The following is a 19,344-nucleotide window of genomic DNA, read 5'->3' as shown; positions in this document are numbered from 1 at the left end:
ACCTATTCTCACTGAAATATATGCCACACAAAATGAGAACACCCATATAAAAACAACAACAACAACAACAACAACAAACCAAAACTAAACAGCAACAACAACAACAACAACAAAAAAAAAAACAAAAACCCAAAACCCCCAAATGCCCCAAAAGCAAAAAAAAAACCTAAAAAAAAAAATCATGGTGTACAAATACATTCCTGATTGGACTATTCTGATAATTTATTAGTCTTGTGACCAACCAGGGAAGGGCTAGATCTTGTTTGCCTTAATTGCATCTCTTCCTGATGGTAGGGAGCCAGCTCCGTCCTGTCTCCTGTCCTCCATTTAATGCATCTATGTCAGATGGCATGTGACAAGTCAAGACAACATTTGGCCCAATAAATCAGGTTGTAAGATTATGGAAGAGCATTTTTCCTGCACTGAAACACTTCTTATCCCAAAGCTGATGGGGATAGTCCTGCTCCATAAAACCTCATGAGACTGACAGTGAATGCAACCATAGCCTGCACAGTGGGAAAAATGAAAAAGAGATAAAGTTATCATATCTAAGTCTGTATCTGTCAGGACATCAGAAGGAAGACTGAGGGTAAGGATAAAGCATGAAAACTGACCACAGTAAATCTTTGAACTGCTCTAAAAGCTTATGATTCCATTTAAATCCAAGAAACGCTCTGACAGATAATACATCTGCATTCACTTCAAGAATCTGGATAGGTTGCTATCCCAAAGCATGGAGCTATTCATGCAACACACAGTAGCTGCCTTCTCCAGGAGCAGGATCAACATTGTATACTAATTGAAGCTTTATTCCTTCATGAATCATTTTAAGAAGACAGTGTTACTATTATCCATTACAGTTCCTCTTACAATTAGCCAAGCAACCTGAGTTGTGAGATCTCATAAATTTGTTCTGTTTTGCCTCATAATGCTGTTACTTAACACAATTGATCAAAACTAACTGTCCTTCCTTTCTTCCTCCTGCTCTGAGATGTCTTGTTTTTAGATAACACGCCAGACTTGTGACTCTTATTTCAGATGAAAGTAACTTTTCATGTTTATTCATGCAAAAATAGAACATTCAATTACACTCTTGTAGTAATAGACACAACCTCATGTCCTGCTCCCTCCCCCCGCCCCCCTTCCTTCTTTTTTAAACTTGTTTGGAGATCTGTTTTGCTGGGGATTTTCTTCTTCTACTACTCCTGTTACCTTCAGGATTCTTACCCTTCAGTATACTGTTTTGCATTACAGAAATACTGCAAGTAAAAGGAAAACTAGAGCTGTGGTGGTACCTGGTGATCATTTACCTGTCTCAATGTAGTAAGCAAGATGTAATCCTCAATCACTATGCAGCAATTCTGTGAGAAGCAATGTGTCTTTCAGGAAAATACAGAAACTTGTCCACTTGCACGAAAGTTAAAACACAACAGGTAGTGACTCCATGTTGTATGTCTCATTTTATTAAGAATCATAGAATGTCAAAGGCTGGGAGGGACCTTCAGCATCATCTAGTCCCAGCCTCACTGCCATTGGCAGGGACAACTCTCACTAGACCAGATTGCTCAAGGCCTTATCCAGCTTGGCTTTGAACAGTGCCAGAGTCAGGGCACCCACAGGCCCCTGGACAACCCATTCCAGTATCTTGCCACCCTCACAGTGAAGACATTTGATATAAATTTCCCTTCTTTCTGTTTGTACCCATTACACCTTGTCCTTTCACTACAGTCCCTCTCCAGCTTCCCTGTAGGACCCTTCAGATACTGCAGGTTTGCCAGGAGATCTCCACACAGCCTTCTCTTTTCCAGGCTGAACAGCCCCAGCTCTCTCAGCCTGTCTGGGGGACGTACTCCAGTCCTCTCACCAATGTTGTGGCCTCCTCTGCACTTGCTCCAACAGTTCCATGTTTATTGCTTATGTTTGGGGCACTGGAAGTAGTCTCAGTACTCCAAGTGGGGTCTCACAAGAGCAGAGGACCATGTGGGAAGTTTTATCATACAGCAGAAGTCGTCAAATAAATTCTGTTCTTTCTTTTATTTTTAAGCAGAAAAAATGCCAAAGGTTATTATAATGCACAGTGGTAAGTAGTGTGATTTTGATGATCACCACAAGACACCGAACACTTAAATACTGAGAAAAGCTCCATATGTTCTCATATGTTTTCTGGGAAATAAAACCTGGAGGCTAACCTTCCTGCTCCCCAAAACCAGTGTGAAGCGCTAGGAGAACTGCAGGGTGCTCCAGCAGGGCTGCTCACACAAGGAGCATGGTGTGCCTGCCCATCGCACCCTGTGAGCTGTGGGTGACTGTGCCCTGGCTGCCCACATACACTTGGGAGCGCAGCTGGTCCTCACAGCCTCAGGGTGGGCGTGCTGCCAGGTATTTCCAAATGGGAATATGCATGTGTGCATGCAGGGGGTGTCCATGGACACTCAAGAGTGGGGTGCCAGTGGAGGAGGCTGTTTCTTTGGGATGGACCTTTGCCGTGGGAAGAGTAAGTGAGGGCCAAGAAACAGATTTGTCCACTGTTTTCCCAGGTGTGATGGACTGAACTTTGTTTGGGTGGTCTGGTTGAGCCAGTTTCCATGTTAACCTGGGACTGATGTCTTAAACAAAGTGTTTTCATATCAGATAGGGAAAAAAGGCACATCAGAAGCAGATCCTGCAGAGGTAGGGTAATGCTTTTTATCATGCCAATCTCCTTCCTTCTGGTGAGGCACAACTGTATCGAACAATGCAAAACTCCCTCCAGGGCAAATCTGGGAGCAAACCTCTAAAGAGGTTCCTCTAGAAAGCAGATTCAAGTGGCCCCTCCCCCAACTGGTTCAGGAAAATATTTACTTGGAGAAAAGTGGAAAAAACTGTTTATTTAACAGGCAAAGTATTCACCAGCACAAAAAAAAAAAATTTAAAAAAATTCCAATAATAAACAATAAAACCTCTTGTCACTCTGAAGAGATGACAAACTCAGAAAGTCCCCTTGGTGGGCTGTAGCTCAGCTCACTCAGTGTCTGATCAGTCCCTCAGGCACTGGAAATGCCACGGCCCAGGCCTGGCCCGGTGGGCCACAGGTGCAGCTGCCAGTGCTCCTCTGGGTGTTCAGTCCAGAGCAGGTTTAAACAGCTCCAAGAAAGAGGGAAAAAAACCCCACAGTCCAGGGAACTTCTCTGTCTCAGCTAGCTAAAAAATAACTAAAAAGCAAAGGAGAGCTCTGTCCCACTGTCTGTGCTGCAGACAGCAAGGAGAAGGACGTGGGGGAGCAAGTTCAGTTTCTGGTGACAAACTGCGCACTTCTTCTCTCCCCCTTCACTCTCAGAACCAATCTTAAAGGTGCAAAACTTATTTCTGGGCTAAACACATGAATGGGGATACAAGCATTATAAAGTCACCCCCAGGACAACATGGGAGTGTTCACACATATGCCTGAGGGTATACCTTCTTTCTGATAAGGCACAACTGGCAGAACTATGCAGCTGCCAGAGCATGGCCAAACAGCAGTTGTGCCATTAGAAGGCAACAAAAGCCATCAAAGAGAAGTGGGGGCACGTACAAGGCCTCTGCTGCTGGCAGAGCTGTGAGGGTGGCAGTTCTGGCAGAAAGGGAGGGAAAAACTGACAGGGAGATTGGAAAAAGTCTTCAGCCACCTCCTGTATATCTGAGAGAAATGCTTACTATCGCCTTTTCTGAGCTGGCCACAGCCTGACTTGAACAAGCCTGGGAGGTGCTCCTCTTCTCCCAGGCAGGAGGAACAGGAACAACTCAACATTCAATCAGTTCTTCAAACAAAGAGATGGTATTGAACACCACAGGGAGGGTATGGATCCCAGCTCCACCTTTCGGGTAGATGGGTTGCATGTCTTGGTGCTCTGTAAAGGGGTTTTGTCCCACCAGCATATCCAGATCCTATACAAGGAAAGCTCAGAGAGTACTAGATCCAAGATTTTAGATTCACTTGGTCTAGGCTGAGTGTTGTTTCCATCCTCTATCATAAAACTTGCAAGAGGAAGATCTTTTTTCTCTGTACCTCTTCCTCTACTCCTTCCACAAAACTATAGGAGTAGAAAAAACATTCATTAGATTCAGTAGGAAACCATTCCACTCCCTTTCACAAAGCAGCAGAGTACTCAGGAGTCACACAAATGTAGTTCCAGCAGAAGAACACATAGATGTAGTGTTTTCCAGAATACAGAAAAAACATGAAGGGTCTTCCCTCTAAAACCCTTTGAGAGGAAAGGCTTATTTTCATTGCTTCTGTCCTTTTCTTGGCCTTTTTTTTTTTGCTTGAACCTAGACAATCATCTATTGTCTATCCAGAATGGGGTGGCAAAGAACTAATTTGGTCCCTCTGGAATGGCTGTAAAGAGATACATGGTACCTTTCCCACCCCACTTGAGAATTCTTCCCAGTCTAAGAGGAATTACAAGGACAGCTTTCTTGCCTGAAGCCAGTTCATGGAAAATGTGTGGGAAGCGTGGCAGACCTCTCTTGCATAATCAGGATGTGCAGCAGGACACTCCTTATGAAAGAGACACATTACAATTTGTCTGTAACTTAGTTTTGAGGAATATCTGTCCATCTGTGTTGTTTAGAATATCTGACTAATGAGTCAGCACCAATTCCTCAGGTCGCAACATAGCTTGACAAGCCAGAATCAAACCTGACTGCTCTGCCACATGAAAGAATTGAGCAATAATTGAGCACTGTGATAACGAAACTGAAAAAAAGATGACATAAATGCAGAATTGTGATTCACTGCTCATGGTCCATGCAGACTGGTGACAGGTGGTGTCCCTCTGGGGTCAGTACTGAGGCCAATACTCTTCAACACTTTTGCCAGCAGCACGTACAGTGGGATCAAGGGCACCCTCTGTTTGGCACCAACACCAAGCGGTGTGGAGCACCACTGGCAGGCAGCAGTGCCATCCAGAGGGGCCTGGACAGGCTGGAGGAGTGGTGAGTCAAGGGGTTAAGTTAGAAATGTAGTTAGTAAAGAACAAGGAAATTAATCAATACCAGGTGGGGATAACTGAAACAAGGCTGGGGATGACAGGTGATATATGAAGTATTGTAAGAGTGCAGGAGCCATAAATACCAATGGCTTCTAAGAATGAGAGGAGGTTTGGACTGTGACCTGCAGGCCAAGGAGCACCTTGACACAGGTGAAGAGCTTACCATGAGGAAGATGTCTTACTCCTTCTTCAGAAGGCCACCGACCAAATAAAAGAGGACAATTGGGCAGATGTAATGGATATTCAGCTAATTATAATATTAGGTGAGAGCTAATGTTTTTATAATAAGCAAGGTAGAAATCTGGAAGCCATTTGAATATGTAAAACTTTTTTGGATAAACAGAGAGCAGGTGTTTGTGACTTTTTTACACATGCATTTGGAAATTACTCCGCACGTGTCCAGCACTGTAATTAATGCACCCTCTTTTCAACTTTAATTAGTTGAAGAGTTGTCTATCCATGCTGCAGTGTGTCTGTGCAAACCCCATGAAGGCCAACAAGGCAAAGTGCAGGGTCCTGTACCTGGGTTGCGGCAATCCCAGACACAGCTACAGGATGAGTGGAGATTGACAGCAGCCCTGAGAACAACTTGGGGGTGATAACTGATGAGAAACTTAACATGACCCAGCCATGAGCATTCCCAGCCCAGAAAGGCAATGGGATCCTGGGCTGCATCCAAAGCAGCTTGGGCAGCAGGGCCAGGGAGGGGATTCTGCCCCTCTGCTCTGGTGAGACCCACCTGGAGTACTGAGAACAGCTCTGGTGCCTCCAGCAATAAACATGGAATTGTTGGAGCAAGTGCAGAGGAGGCCACAACATTGGTAAGAGGGCTGGAGCACTTCCCCCAGGCAAGCTGAGAGAGTTGGGGCTATTCAGCCTGGAAAAGGCTGTGTGGAAACCTACTGGCAATCCTGCAGTATCTGAAAGGCTCTACAGGAAAGCTGGAGAGGGACTCTTCATCAGCAACTGTAGTGAAAGGACAAGGTGTAATGGGTACAAACTGAAAGAAGGGAAATTTTTATCAAATATTGGGAAGAAATTCTTTTCTGGGAGGGTGGCAAGATACTGGAACAGGCTGCCCAGGGAGCTGTGGGTGCCCTGACCCTGGCACTGTTCAAAGCCAGGTTGGATAAGGTCTTGAGCAACTTGATGTAGTGAGAGGTGTCTCTGTCCATGGCAGGGACCAGATGATGCTGAAGGTCCCTTCTAACCCTTGACATTCTATGACTCTATGAAACTCCCCAGTCAAACCATTTAAGTAGTGCCTTGCCAGTCTCCTCCACCTGCCCATACATATAAAATTTTATGTATTTTCTTATCACAATCATTACCTGTGGATAATGGGGGAATACAATGGAGTATTTCAGTTGCAACAATAGCTACATTGTGACAGTTGCTTCCTGTCACATTCTGTCCCTATTTTTGCTGCTGTTCTGTGCAATTCACTCAAAAATACCAACTGAAGTGGAGTAAGTACTTTATTGATAGAGTATCACACAGAGTTCAAAAACCATTGGACAGCTCGGAGCCTAGCCATGTACTTCCATGTGCGAAATTCAGATGAAATCTGTTGTTTACTTCAGTATGGAATCTTCACTTGCTAAAAGGGAAGAAAACACAAACATGATTAAAGCTATTAGCCACGCAGAACAAAAACATGCAAAGCATAAAAAACCCCCAAAAATAAAGCCTATCTTTATGTAATTTCCTTCTGGCCAGTATTTATGATTCCCACTTTTGTTTATTCAACAGAATTGTAATTAACAGCTCTGGGTTGATGGCAAACTTTTAAGTTTACTCAGCAGTAAAAGACAGTTTTCTGAACTGACAAGTCAAATGAGCCCAGAAAAAGCTACCACTGCAGGTATGTCCATCTTAAAGAACAATCTTCAGCAACTGCACTGCACATAAAGAGAGTTTAACAACTGCTTTTCTGAAAAAAAACAGATCAAACCCATTGTTGGGAACAACAGATGTATCACCTATGTGCCACTTTTAAACAGATTCAACATTCTAAAGCAATAATAATGAAAATTTCCTTACTAAGTGGCCTGGCAACATTACAGCACAGCCTCCACCTCCAAAAATACAGAAAGTTTAATCTAACTAGAGAACATCTTAAAGATCCGGTTTTTTTTAGTCCATGGCCAATAGAGATGATGTATTTAAGAAGGCAAAAGGCTTTATCTCCAGTAAGTCATAGACAAAACATATTTTAATTTCTGTATGTGTAGTTAATTTAATTATAGTGTTTTGTTCAATAATAATTTTGTTTAGAACAATGCAAATGTTCTTTCACATGGAAAGAGTTACAGAGCATGTATCTGCACCAAGCGCAGCCTGAGTTGTTTTCTTAGTTTTAAGTATACCTAAAACCCCTAGGTGAAACAAAGCTAGACAGTACATTCCTCTGTATGGCAGAGGGGAAGAAATCCTCCGTTAGAGCCACAGAGGGAACAGAAGAAATAATCCTAAGGAGAAGGGAAACAATGCTGCAGCAGGAATACTACGGTGGAAGGGAATGAGAACAAAAGCAGCAGTATTAGCTGCAAATGATGCCCTCCAGCACACCCTCTGCACATGAGAGATACAACAAAAGCAGCTCTAACACTGCAATATACAAAAAGACCAAGCTGACCTCTAGCAATACACGTGTGATGCCACTTAAAAGTCTCAAGTTGCAATGACGTACTATTGCATATGCCCTATATTTAGTCATATTTGTGAGGTTCCTACACTGCATGGAGCAAAGGGCTTGCTTGCACATCCAGATGAAAAAGGGACATGCCAGCACAGCTGATATATAGATTCAGTTATTCCTCACAGAATAATGAGCATCTTTTAGCAGTTTGTTTCCTTGGTGGAAATTCAGCCATTTAACAAGTCCTGACTGTTGCAAAAGTGTTACGGTTTGCTCTGACAAGCATTTCAAAATGCAGGCATAATGAAACAGCAGTACTATTTACTCCTCACACGGCCCGAACCCGCGCCTCCAGGGATTAGCTGCAGGCCCCAGTTTCTCTTAAGAGCACTGCGGTGGAACACCAGTCCTGCAGCCTAGCGCCTGCAACACAGTGTGGGATGAATACACTAAACCGAGAAACTACCTTCTGCAAGCTCTTTTGCAATTCGCTCCAGTTCTTCACGTTTCTTTTTCTCCTCGGCCTCTATTCTTCTCTCTTCTTCAGCAATCGGCTTCAGGTAGTCTGCCATCAACATAAGCCCTTTAAAACATAACTTCCCGAACCCCCGGAGGAAAGCTCCGCTCCTGCGGGTTCGGTCAAAAAGGAGCAGAAGCCAGTTTCGCTGGCAGAAAAGCACATTTCATAGGGATCTGGGGTTTCACACTAGCAGGGCCGCCCGGCAGGGCCGCGGCCGGGCCGAGGGAGGGAAATGGCGGCCGGGACATTTGAAGGTGCCCTTGAGGGGCGGGCGCGGGGGAGCGGCCGACCGGGACGCCAAACTCACCGTATCGCTTCTTGCCGTAGATCATCCCCACGAGCAGCGCCGAGTACCGGGTGAACTGCGGGAGGCAGAGACAAGGACGCGCCCTTCGCTCAGCCCACAGGCACGGCCGGCCCCCACAGCCCCGCGCCCCTGCGCGCCGGCCCGGGCGACCCTCCCCGCGCCCCCGCACCCCCGGCAGAGCCCCGGCGATCCCCCCAGCGCCCTCACCTTGATGAGCGGGGACACCTGCACCGGCGGGATCATCCTGGCGGCGGCGGCGGCGGCGGCCGGAACTAAGCGCGGCGGCAGGAAGGGGTGGGAACAGCCGTGACAGGGAAGCCAAATGCGGTGCCGCCCTCTGCTTCCCGAGCGTCGGCGGGTCCGTCCCTCAAAGAGCTCCGGCGGCGTAGGGGCCGCAGTGTCTCCGCCACAAGGAGGGGCCGAGGGAGCTATGACGATGCAGCCTGTGAGAAGGATCGAGGGGATCTCATCCATGTTTTTCAATGACAAATGCACACAGACTGAACGGCAGGAAATTCCTTGTAAATGGAACAAAAGATAACCACTCTTTTTTATCTTTTAATTATTTTTTTAACTCATAGGGGTAATTGGACATTAAAACCTGTTGAGCGCTCCGAAAACATATACTAGAAATATTTTTTCATTGTCAGGGTAGTCAAGTATTGGTATAGGTTGGCCAGGGAAGTGGTGCAGTCACCTTCCCTGGAGGTGTTCAAGAGGCATGAGGATCGGGTGCAGGTGATGTGGTTTAGTGGTCTAGGGGTTACAGTGGCACTGCTGGGCGAACAGCTGGACTGGATGATCTTAAAGGTTTCTTACAACCTTAATGATTCTGTCATTAAATGGTTATGGTGTCTCTGTGCAGATGCTCAGTCTGACTGGACAAAGACCTCTGCAAGCCACCCATCTAGCCAAGACTGCTTCACACTGGAGGGTTGGACTAGACAGTCTTCAGAGGCCCTTTCCAATGACATCCGTTCTGTGGTTCTGGGATTACAATTACTGTATTTCAGTTTAATTTTCATAGATACAAAATCCTGTGGTCATTAGCAATTCTATCAAGAACAACTAGTTACAGTTATATTTGGGAATGATCTCCTACTTGAAAATGACACAATTCAAATTTATGAAGTTTGTTTCTAAAGAACTTGAAATGATGCTAAATGACCTCTCTTTATATAAAGTCTCATATCATGTTTGTCCTTAGGTTTAGGTTCTGATATATTACCAAATTTAGGTTGAATAATGCTATTTTGACTGCAAGCAAAAATAAAATGGTTCATTCTACTGCAGAACAAATTACTTATTTGTAAGTGGGGTAAACAAAAAAATCAGAAACAAACCAACCCAGAAAAACCAAACCAACGAAAATGACGCATACACACACACACACACACACACACCAAAAAAAAAAAAAAAAAGGCAGCATTATTGAGCCAGTACAGTGCCTAGTAATATTTATACAGGGCTTTATACAAAGCATCCTTATAAACACTGAAATGAAACTCCTTGGCTAGCTTTTGGGTTTCATTCTCTTCAGGTACCATGAGAAGTAGAATCAACATTTCTTTACATCACATTAAAAACATTTTGGTATTTTGTAAAAAAAATCACAAAATTGCTGAGGTTGGAAGGGACCTTAGTGACCTTGTAAGAAAAACCCACCTAACGTAATTTTAATTACAGACATCGGCCTTAAAGTTCACCTACAGAGAAGAAATAAATGGCTTGAATTTATGTTTCTTCACTGATTGCAATTTATTACAAATACACATATTCACTACTTACTATGTGTCTGCTGCACATTAGAAACAAAACCATACAGAACCAAAAGTGCTTTTATTAAGTATCAGAAAAAGTGCTATACACAACACAATGGAAGTAATTTAACCACAACTAGGTATTAATCCCCTTGAATAGCTGAATGTACTCTTCATGAGAAGTATGTAATATTCACAATGACATATTCGGTATCAAGGTGCTTCAAAACAAAAGCACAAGTGCTTTCAAGACTGATCTCAACTGAAACGAGATATTTGTTTTTCACCTGTAATTTCTTCAGGCATATTTTGCCACTTTTTTTTTCATGATGAACAACAAAATTCCCCAAATGCCTTTAATTATGGCATTAAAGTTGTCAGGCACTAAGATAATTCAAAATATAAATTAATCACTCTGCCAGAAGGAAATGTAATGGCTTCTAGGGCAGCCAGAGTTTAGATGATTTGAAAAGCACAATACTTATTCAGCTGCATGTAAGTGTAAAAAAAAAAAAAAAAATCAACATTATCATGGACAGGAACTTCCAGGGGTTAGTTTCTTCTGCTGTCTTCCTGAGACTCAGAAATCTGTGGGACCGCTTAGTTGTCCACAACTCAGGAGAAAGCTTAACTCCTTTACCTGATGTGGAACTCTCACACATTGCAGTCTCATATTCTCTTTGAATATGACACCATGCCTTCTGAATAACAGAAGGATGTTCCATTGCCAGACAAAAAACAGACACAAAAAGCCTGAGAAATTAAAACACTTCAGACAAGAAGCTTCTGCAGAACAGAAAAAAAATTACGTCTAATCACAGAGCTCTTTTCCCTCAGAAAATGTCAAAGCTAGTTGAAACTTGGATGCAAAGCCACATGAATCCTCATTTGTTACACACTTTTAAAAAAAGAATCGATGTGGCCAAAGAACTTGTGTTCAGATGGCTTGGAAGACTGCTATCACAATTGCAACTCCCATCTAAACTCACACAGAGCCACTCAAACAGTTAGATTTCTAACTGCTATCCCCTGTTTGTGACAGGACAGACCATTGAAAAAAACCATGTTAAAAAATTTAACATTGGAAAAAAAAAAAAAAAAGAAACCAGTAACTTGTATGCACACATGTTCTACTATGATGTACCATCCAGAAATCCAGATGTCTCTGTGTTTTCCATGCCTCACATTCTCTTACATAGAAACTAAACCAACTTCTGTGTTTGGCTGCCATTTTCCTGGGTATCTGCACACTTCTTAATTGATCATTGCTGCAGTTACATGTCAAGCAGCATTTTTTTCTATAAGGCAATACCAGAAGAAGGGGAACATGCTTTTCTTTGCATCCCCTCTTTATCCAGTACTTTCAATAGCAGATTTTGGAGAAAGGGTCTTGAGCATGGCAGCTTAAACATAAATATGCCCCAGTTATGGTCAATACAGACTTTGGTTTACATCAATATAATCCACACACGAATATAATGCGAGTCAGAGGAGCTGAAGTTGATCTCTTAACTTCACATGCACTGTGCAGAAATTTAGGAGAGTGTTTCATTTGGAGACAAACATGCCTCCTCTTCTTCTAACAATACAACCTTGTGTCTGGAGAGAGACATCACAGACTTTATGGCAGTTAAAGAAATTCTAACAAAAATGCGCAAGGCAAGAAAAGCAAACGGGATTACAATCTGCATAAGATGGAAAATTGCAGTGCTAAATTCACTTAACAAGCAAGTTAGAAAGAAGGCCCCCAGGCTTACACAAGGGTAAAGAGCCAGCTTGGCAAACATGAAGGCATGCTCCTTGCCACCATATCTAGCAAAGGCATGCAAAGTTTCCTCTTCATTGAGAAGGGCTGTAGTCCATATTGCAAACTGAAATATGCTGGCAAAGAAAGTGATCACACAGCTGACCTGAATGGCTTCTATTTCATTATGAGACTTTTCTGCAAATTCACTGGTCAGCTGGTAAGCTAGTGGAAGCCCACCAATGAAAGCCAATGAAAGTATGTTGAGCAGTCCCATTAACCGGGTAGCTTTTGTTACATAAAGGAAAAGAGAGTGATGGACAAACCACAGGAGACCAATTGTAACAAATGAGCCAAAGTAAGCAAGGTAGTTTGGCCCATATTCACTTAAAGCTTCAAGAAGACTGCCATGGAACTTCTCCTCAACTTCTCTGGGGTCAGGAACATTGTCTTCACTGTGGAGAGAAAAAATTAATTTACTTTGCATATTCCTGTTATAAAAACACATCTGGAACAAGACTGAATTATGCTGCTTTACTTTGAGAAAGTAGTGAACAACAGGAATCCACCCTGTACTTCTCTAGTAATTTAGAAACAGTGTTTCAAATAATAGCTCTGCAAAGAAATAATATATATAAGGAAAACTGAATGCAGGTTGGTATTCCTTTGGGTTAATAAAGTTTATACAGAGACTAAACAGCTTTTATTGACAAAAAGCTTTCATCTGAAAACATAACTAAGCAAAAAAAGGAAGCTTTGTTCTTCAAGACTCTACATCCCAACATGTATTAGGCACACTGATGATCATTACTGCTGGAATGTGGGTGTTAAAAGTATCTTTGGTTTGTGCTCTGTGTCCTTCCAGAAAATCATACTTTAAAGTAACCACTGCAGATTTTGGAGGTCAAACACAATGTTTGATTAATTTTATTTCCTTAAATGTTACACACCAACAGAAGTTTATGTGTTTAACAAGACAAAGTGTAAGAACCAGCACAAAGCCTTACCATATATCCAAAATGAGCAGGGTTGCTACAATGGCATAGACTCCATCACTGAATGCTTCTACTCGTTCCTTACTCAGAGGCTCACTGAGGTAAAAAGTGAAGGTTTCTAAGCTATGAGGTTCTTCCTCTTCACCTCTCTGACCTGGAAACAAATCCAGAGGCTTAATCATGAAAAGAAGTATAAAATAAGGTAGTTCAACAACCTACCTTTTTTCCCTATCTGCCTAAACTTTTCTTTAGACAAAAGGATGCCAGTCACTCTACTGACAAAAGGATGTCAGTCACTCTACTTTTTTTGGCATATGTGCCTCTCCCTGAAATTTATGTTTCTTTCAAGACAAGTGCTTCAGGAACAACAACAACAAAAAAGCTCTTTCCTTTAAACTGTATGGCAAACCATTAATAATGACTTAAAGCTGTAACTGAACAAAACAAATCAGATGCTGTACTTCAGGAAGCCCTAATAGCTCTAGGGCTGCTATGACAGCCTGGAGAACTTAGACTACATGGTAGTAAAAACCTGTTTTGAAAAAAACCATGGGGGCTGAACAAGGATATTGAACTCATTTAAAATAATTCAAGGTGTAGTTTTTATAGGAAATGTTTAACACATCTCTAAAGAGTGAACTCAGAAGTGCCTAGCTAGCGAAAACACACTGCTTCAGGTATATATATATAAGGTTAAGGTTTCACAGGAATGCAAGCAGGTGTAATCACAAGAAATTCAGTAAAGCAGTATTTCAGCCATCTGATAGGGTGAGGTAGATACGTGACCTGACTGAAAACCACACTGGCCCCATCACAATAAGCATGGACAATATTTGTATCTGTTTATTCTAGGCTCTGAGTCTCTGGCTTCATCCTTTTAGAACATTTCTGCCTCCCTGTTATTGCTGCCACATGGGGGAGTGAAGAGTATGGTCACATTTGCACTGGAAACAGACAGACTTGTACTAGTCTGAACAGCAGCAGTAGAAGTATAAAGGTGTTATTCTTCTGCCCCAGCTTGGGAGTAACAGTACCAAAGACATTATCTCTTCAGTGGTTTTGTGGTCCCTCTCAGAGGGACACTGCACCTTTCAGCTAAGTAGGTCGCATGATATCCCCTGCGCCTTTGATTTTAGCAATGCCAACCTCTTTCTCAGCAGGATTTAAGAGCAGCTCAGGTTGCTATGGTTGTGCACTTGTTACCCCTGACACAAGGAGGGCAGAAAGCACATAGGGAAGGAAGCATGGGTTTAGGCTAACTTGAGACATGTGTGAAGGCACATCTTTAGATTATAGCAGTTAGATTAATGAGTAATTAGTAATACCCTGAACAGTTACTATTGTGAGAAAGTTTGATTTACAGGTGCAGTGCTTGCCTGTTTGAAAATGTGTGACTATTCAGCATTGCGGGGAAGGAAGTGGTAAAGGCACAGAGCTTGCTTCCTTATGTTCTTCCATCTCCATGCTCCCTCTTTAGGAGGGAAAAGGGATAGAGGGCCTGCCAGTGTCATTCATATACCTACGTGTGTCCGCATGCACTAGCACTATCAGGACAAAAAAGAAAGGTTTTGCACTGGAAAAATGATCTTACAATGTGTTGTGCCTTACACAAATCTCATCACAGGGGAATGAAGGGAAATTAGGGAACCAGGGGGACACTGTTTAGAAGCACATCAGTAAACCCGAAAATCACTATGTTCTGAGACTGAAAATGAAAGCAGAACTGAAATTACTTCATTCTGGGCTGTCTGCATAACATGTTGACAACCTAATCTGAACATATGTCTAGGAATTTTGTTACTTACCAAGAATTTTGTTTTTACACCATGTAACTAATCGACTGAGATGTGGAAAAATTATTACAAGTCCAAGAAGTACATAAGACTGTTGGAGAAGAAAATGAACAGTTTATAGTTATCAAAAATATAATTTACCTTCCAGATTTAGTATGAAACTATAACTCTCAATCTTAGAACTAATGACACTGAGAAAAAGAAATCTTGACTTTCAAAAAGAAAAAGGCTCAGTTGAAATGCTCATTCACTTCCTGAATAATGCATGTGGAACGAAATACTGCTTTTTCCTAGCTAATTTAGTACCAGTAATGAAGCAAACTAAAACAAGTAGGGAAATAATTCTGCTGACAAAAAGTGCAGGAATAACTACTTTGGAAGTTGAAGAATTGTTGCACATAATCCTTATGGTTCTTCAAATTCATGACACTCTAAGATTTTACTATTTGCGTCACAAAAACACGTTGGTGTGTCCTAAGTGGTTCACGTGTTTTGCACAGGTCTAAGCAAGAAGCAACTTGGAGCAACTTGGAGAGTAATTTCACCATTGTTAATATTAAAAACAAACAACCAAACTACAGTGAACAGAGTGAGGAAGAAGAGGAAAACATATTTTCAGACAAAACTAGGCCTTTTCATGTTTGGACTTATAACTACCCCTTTCACCAAGAGCAACCTGATTTCTCACAAACTTGTGGATTATTTAAATACTGCCAATTCCTGTGGAATCTTTCTCAAAATCCATCTTTTCCTAAAGAACAAGAGCAATGGAAGTTCAGCATACATTCAAAAACTAGATTTCAGTTCTGAGTAGGGGTTCCAGAAAAGAGTTAAAGCTATATTAATAAGTTGGAACAACTCACTGACATCAACTAAAGATGGAAGAGAAAAAGACCACATAAAAGCAGTCCTTGAGAGGCAGGTGGCCTAACTGGTCTCCCTTCTCTGTTTGCTCTTACACACTAAGTTAGTGCAGCAATTGCATTCACTTTTCTTCAGCTTGTGCAATGTGGTCTTCATTTCACATAAGCTTCCTCAACTACTTCTGGTGCACAAGATACTAACATAGAGTTTGGAAGACCTGCTAGAAACAAACAAAAAAGCAGGCACAGCAAGTAATAATTTAGCAGAATATTCTTTCTACACTATACAAACTCATGGATCAAGTTACAGTGATATATGTGATTAAATACATTCAATGCAAAAAACAACACCCTAGAATGCAGCAGACTCCATAGAGCTTGGGAAAGCTCCATGGAGGATTGAGGCTTAACAGTAGGAACTGCTGAGGCATGATGAGACAGCAAAATAAGTTCCTGTCTCTGACCCCCCGCCCCAAAGCTTATCTCTGTAACCCCACTTTTCCCTAACCCTACTATTGGACAAGTTTGGATCCCCCTTTACCCTATAAAAAGGGGCTGTTTTAGCCCATTCGATAGAAGAAGAGCTGTCGCTGGACCCTTCACAGACTCCCCAGTAAACCATCACTGTGGAACACCAGGACTTCCCCTTCTCCTCTCTCGCATCTGCTTCAAGCCTCAGCCAAGGGCACCCTAGCAAGCAAGCAAAGAGCTGAGATCCTAAGAGAGCTGATAATCACTAAAGAGCTGACAATCTCTGAGCTTGCTAAGGGTAGCCGCGGCTGCGAGCTGCCTGGGCATTTGGGCTCTCTGTCTCCCAGAGGGACGGGGCTCCCGGACCATCTTTGCATTGCTCGATAATAAGGCCAAGATCGAGGCTTTATTATACTAGAACTAGCAATGGAGAAAGTGTGCATAATTATCACAGACATCGCTATTTTCATACACAGTCCTAAAGACAGCTAATACAAACTGCTGCATCAAAGTTTTCTGTTAACTGAGAGAACTTACCAAAGGAATAAAGAAAAAAGAAAAGATGGCTGCTAAAAAGCATAAAATTGGTCCTCTCAGGATAATCTTTAAGATATGACGTTTATAGAAATTCTGATTTTCAGATTCCTGTATCTGTTGATTCAGTAAGTGTGGGTGATAGAATCCATATGCTACTATCACAGCCTGCAAGGAAAAGAGCATTACTGAACTTATTACTATTACATATAAATATATGAAGGATTTCAAACATAAGACATAGAACTATAAATCAACACATTCCGAAACACTTGCAAGCTTATTCTTCACTCCCATATGGAAAGTTGGTCCTAGAAACTCTGAGATTTAACAAGACACTCAAAGATTTATGTGAGATTTAACAAGACACTCAAAGATTTATGTGTCATGACAGACTCTCCTCTGCAGAGTCTGTCATGACCTTTGATCCTTGATGAAGGGGAATGAAGACCTCTGTAACGAGGAACTGAAAGCAACAAAGCACTGCACCAGGAGGAAGAATGCTTCTGGACTTCAGACTGAAAACCTGTGTTCCCTCACCCACTGCTGCATGGAAAACTCAACTGTTCTTTCCCCAAGGCAAAGAGTGGGAAAGGAATTCTGTGAACACTGAGATCAGCTGATTTAGTTGCATAAAACAGCTTCCTGGGACAGTGAACTTTTTTTTACATACAGGTACTGTATTATCATAATGGGCATAACTTTGAAAAAGAATGCTATACAAATAACATATTTAGCAGTTTATGCCACTCAATAAGAAGCTTAATTTCAGTTCTACACAAGAAAGTCTATGTAAAAGTGAAAATGCTAATGGATAGCTCCAATACCTGTATAAGGCCAATGACAACAGCACAAACGCTGAACAGGAAGATGCCAAAAGGTACCCCTGGAAAGGAGGCCATTAAGGAAAACTGGAAAAAAAATCAACAAGATCATATATTTAATTAAGAAGCAATGTAGGAATAACAGTAGAGAAATAGAAGCACTCTTCATTCAATATTGAAAACATTAATAAATCTACATAATAATTTGCATTTCATCATAATTCCACTAAATGCTATTTCTAGCCACAAATACATGCAGGCATCCCAACCAAAGGCATCTGGAGAGATGGTTTTGCTCTGGCATTGACAGTGCTAAACCTTAGCCATTCTGGCACTGTGCCTCCATAATAAAGTGCCTCCAGAGTGGCTTGTACCTGAGCATAAAGCTTAACTGGTTTTAGTTGACATGATGTCATAGCTGTGAAAATTCTTGATATTAGGATACCTTTTTGAATCTTTTATTTTGTCTACCTCTGTGGCTCCCTGTTGTATTAATTTCTGCAGCTTCTTTAGGGGAAGATGAAAAAGGAAAAAAAAATTTTAAAAAAAGGAGAAGAAGAAAAGCAGGGTGTAGTGTTAAGGTAACATGGACAGCTTTCTAAAAATAATTCCAGCTTCAAGGCAAAATGAAAAGTATGTTCTCTTGCTGATAAAGATCGTCTTACTGACCACAGCCTTATTTTTTGCAGACAACATGTAAGACATACATATCCACATAGAAACAGGTGCCTGTCCTACTTACATATACAACTGTCAAGATGCATTTTAATCAACTGTTTTGTTCTGTTAATATAGTATTCATTTGCAAATATTCTTTTAAGGTCATATGACCAAAAATTTTGCAGATTTTAAACATAAACCCTCAGCTGCCAGAATCAACCTTGCAGAGCAAATCAGAAGTGATACCACAAACTTGGTCTAAATTACAAAAGGAAAATGTCCTGCCATATAAGGAGGAGTTTGAAACACAGTTTTATTTATCTTACCAAAATTCTTATCAGATAATCTCAACCTTCTTCAATACAGTTGCTTTCTTAAAAGAAATCATGGGAAATTTTTTACCATGAAGGTGGTAAAACATTGGCACAGTTGCCCAATCCTTGGAGACGTACAAGGTGAGGTTGGATGGGGCTTTGAGAAACTTCATCTAGTTGAAGATGTTCCTGATCTTTGCAGGGGTTGGACTATAGGACCTTTAATGGCCCCTCCCAGACTGAACTATTCTCTGATACTATGACTTCCCATAACTGTAAGTTTTGTTGCTAGAATACCCATTTTCTGCCAGGTCTAGACCATGAAGTATTTGAAGGTTATAAAATAGCTTCATGAATTTTAAAGAAGCAACAGTTAACTACAATAATGGATTCAGGGTTTATACTATAACAACACTTTCCTGCGTTTCTGAATACTTTGGTAAAGTCTTTCCAAATAAATGAAGAAACAAACAATGTAATTTAAAAAAAATTCAGATTTTAGAAAATTACTTACTGTATATGGCAAGAAGGTTATGATCATCATACAAGCCTAAAACAGAAAAAAAACATTTTGAAACACTATTTATTTTCTGGACACATCTTCAATGAGGGCATTGCTTGCTTTGTATTTTGCAAGGAGATCAAATACTTGTGCTGCATAATGAAAAATACCCATATTTCTGAAGTTGCTGAGTTTTGACAGCAAATGGCTGTTTTTGTACACATCTTCCATGTTCCCTATGCAAATTGTACGAGCTTATTGTAGAAAACACTACAGCTTTCTGTGTTACCAATACCCTAGGTAAAAGTTTTGCTATGGTTTTTAAGAGATTTCTTTCTAAATGCTAAATATACCACACTTTCTAAACAGTTGTTTCTGATTTGTCAAGAACGTTAATAGCTGATTGT

General features: G+C 41.5%; 2 protein-coding genes across 2 annotated transcripts in view; both read right to left on the bottom strand.

Annotated features, from left to right (window-relative positions):
* Nucleotides 1-6,469: 6,469 nt before the first annotated feature.
* Nucleotides 6,470-8,822, bottom strand: ATP5ME (ATP synthase membrane subunit e). Its single transcript, XM_066569297.1, has 4 exons — nt 8,685-8,822; nt 8,478-8,532; nt 8,117-8,215; nt 6,470-6,609 (listed from the first exon to the last, which is right to left on the bottom strand). The coding sequence occupies exons 1-4, from the start codon at nt 8,718-8,720 to the stop codon at nt 6,584-6,586; spliced, it is 216 nt and encodes a 71-aa protein (XP_066425394.1). The 5' UTR covers nt 8,721-8,822; the 3' UTR covers nt 6,470-6,583.
* A 1,475-nt stretch (nt 8,823-10,297) lies between these two features.
* The window catches only part of TMEM175 (transmembrane protein 175), a 12,218-nt gene continuing 3,171 nt past the window's right edge, over nt 10,298-19,344 (bottom strand). Inside the window, exons 5-10 of the mRNA XM_066569626.1 lie at nt 18,950-18,985; nt 17,465-17,548; nt 16,641-16,805; nt 14,782-14,860; nt 12,989-13,130; nt 10,298-12,436 (exon numbers count right to left, since the gene is read on the bottom strand). Coding sequence (XP_066425723.1) covers nt 11,773-12,436; nt 12,989-13,130; nt 14,782-14,860; nt 16,641-16,805; nt 17,465-17,548; nt 18,950-18,985 — 1,170 coding nt within the window. The 3' untranslated portion in view covers nt 10,298-11,772. The remainder of the gene's footprint in view (nt 12,437-12,988; nt 13,131-14,781; nt 14,861-16,640; nt 16,806-17,464; nt 17,549-18,949; nt 18,986-19,344) is intronic.

This window comes from Molothrus aeneus, chromosome Z, assembly GCF_037042795.1.
Source record: "Molothrus aeneus isolate 106 chromosome Z, BPBGC_Maene_1.0, whole genome shotgun sequence".
NCBI lineage: Eukaryota > Metazoa > Chordata > Aves > Passeriformes > Icteridae > Molothrus > Molothrus aeneus.
The sequence above is the reverse complement of the archived record's forward strand: the minus strand, read 5'-3'. Positions and strand labels throughout refer to the sequence as shown.

Excerpts from the sequence above, each read along its gene's own strand:
- ATP5ME (XM_066569297.1), bottom strand. The coding sequence starts at position 8,720 with ATGATCCCGCCGGTGCAGGTGTCCCCGCTCATCAAG. Across the intron at positions 8,533-8,684 it reads AGGTGTCCCCGCTCATCAAG|TTCACCCGGTACTCGGCGCT; the intron begins GTGAGGGCGCTG and ends TGCCTCCCGCAG. Across the intron at positions 6,610-8,116 it reads TGCAAAAGAGCTTGCAGAAG|CAAGTGAAGATTCCATACTG; the intron begins GTAGTTTCTCGG and ends CTTCCCTTTTAG.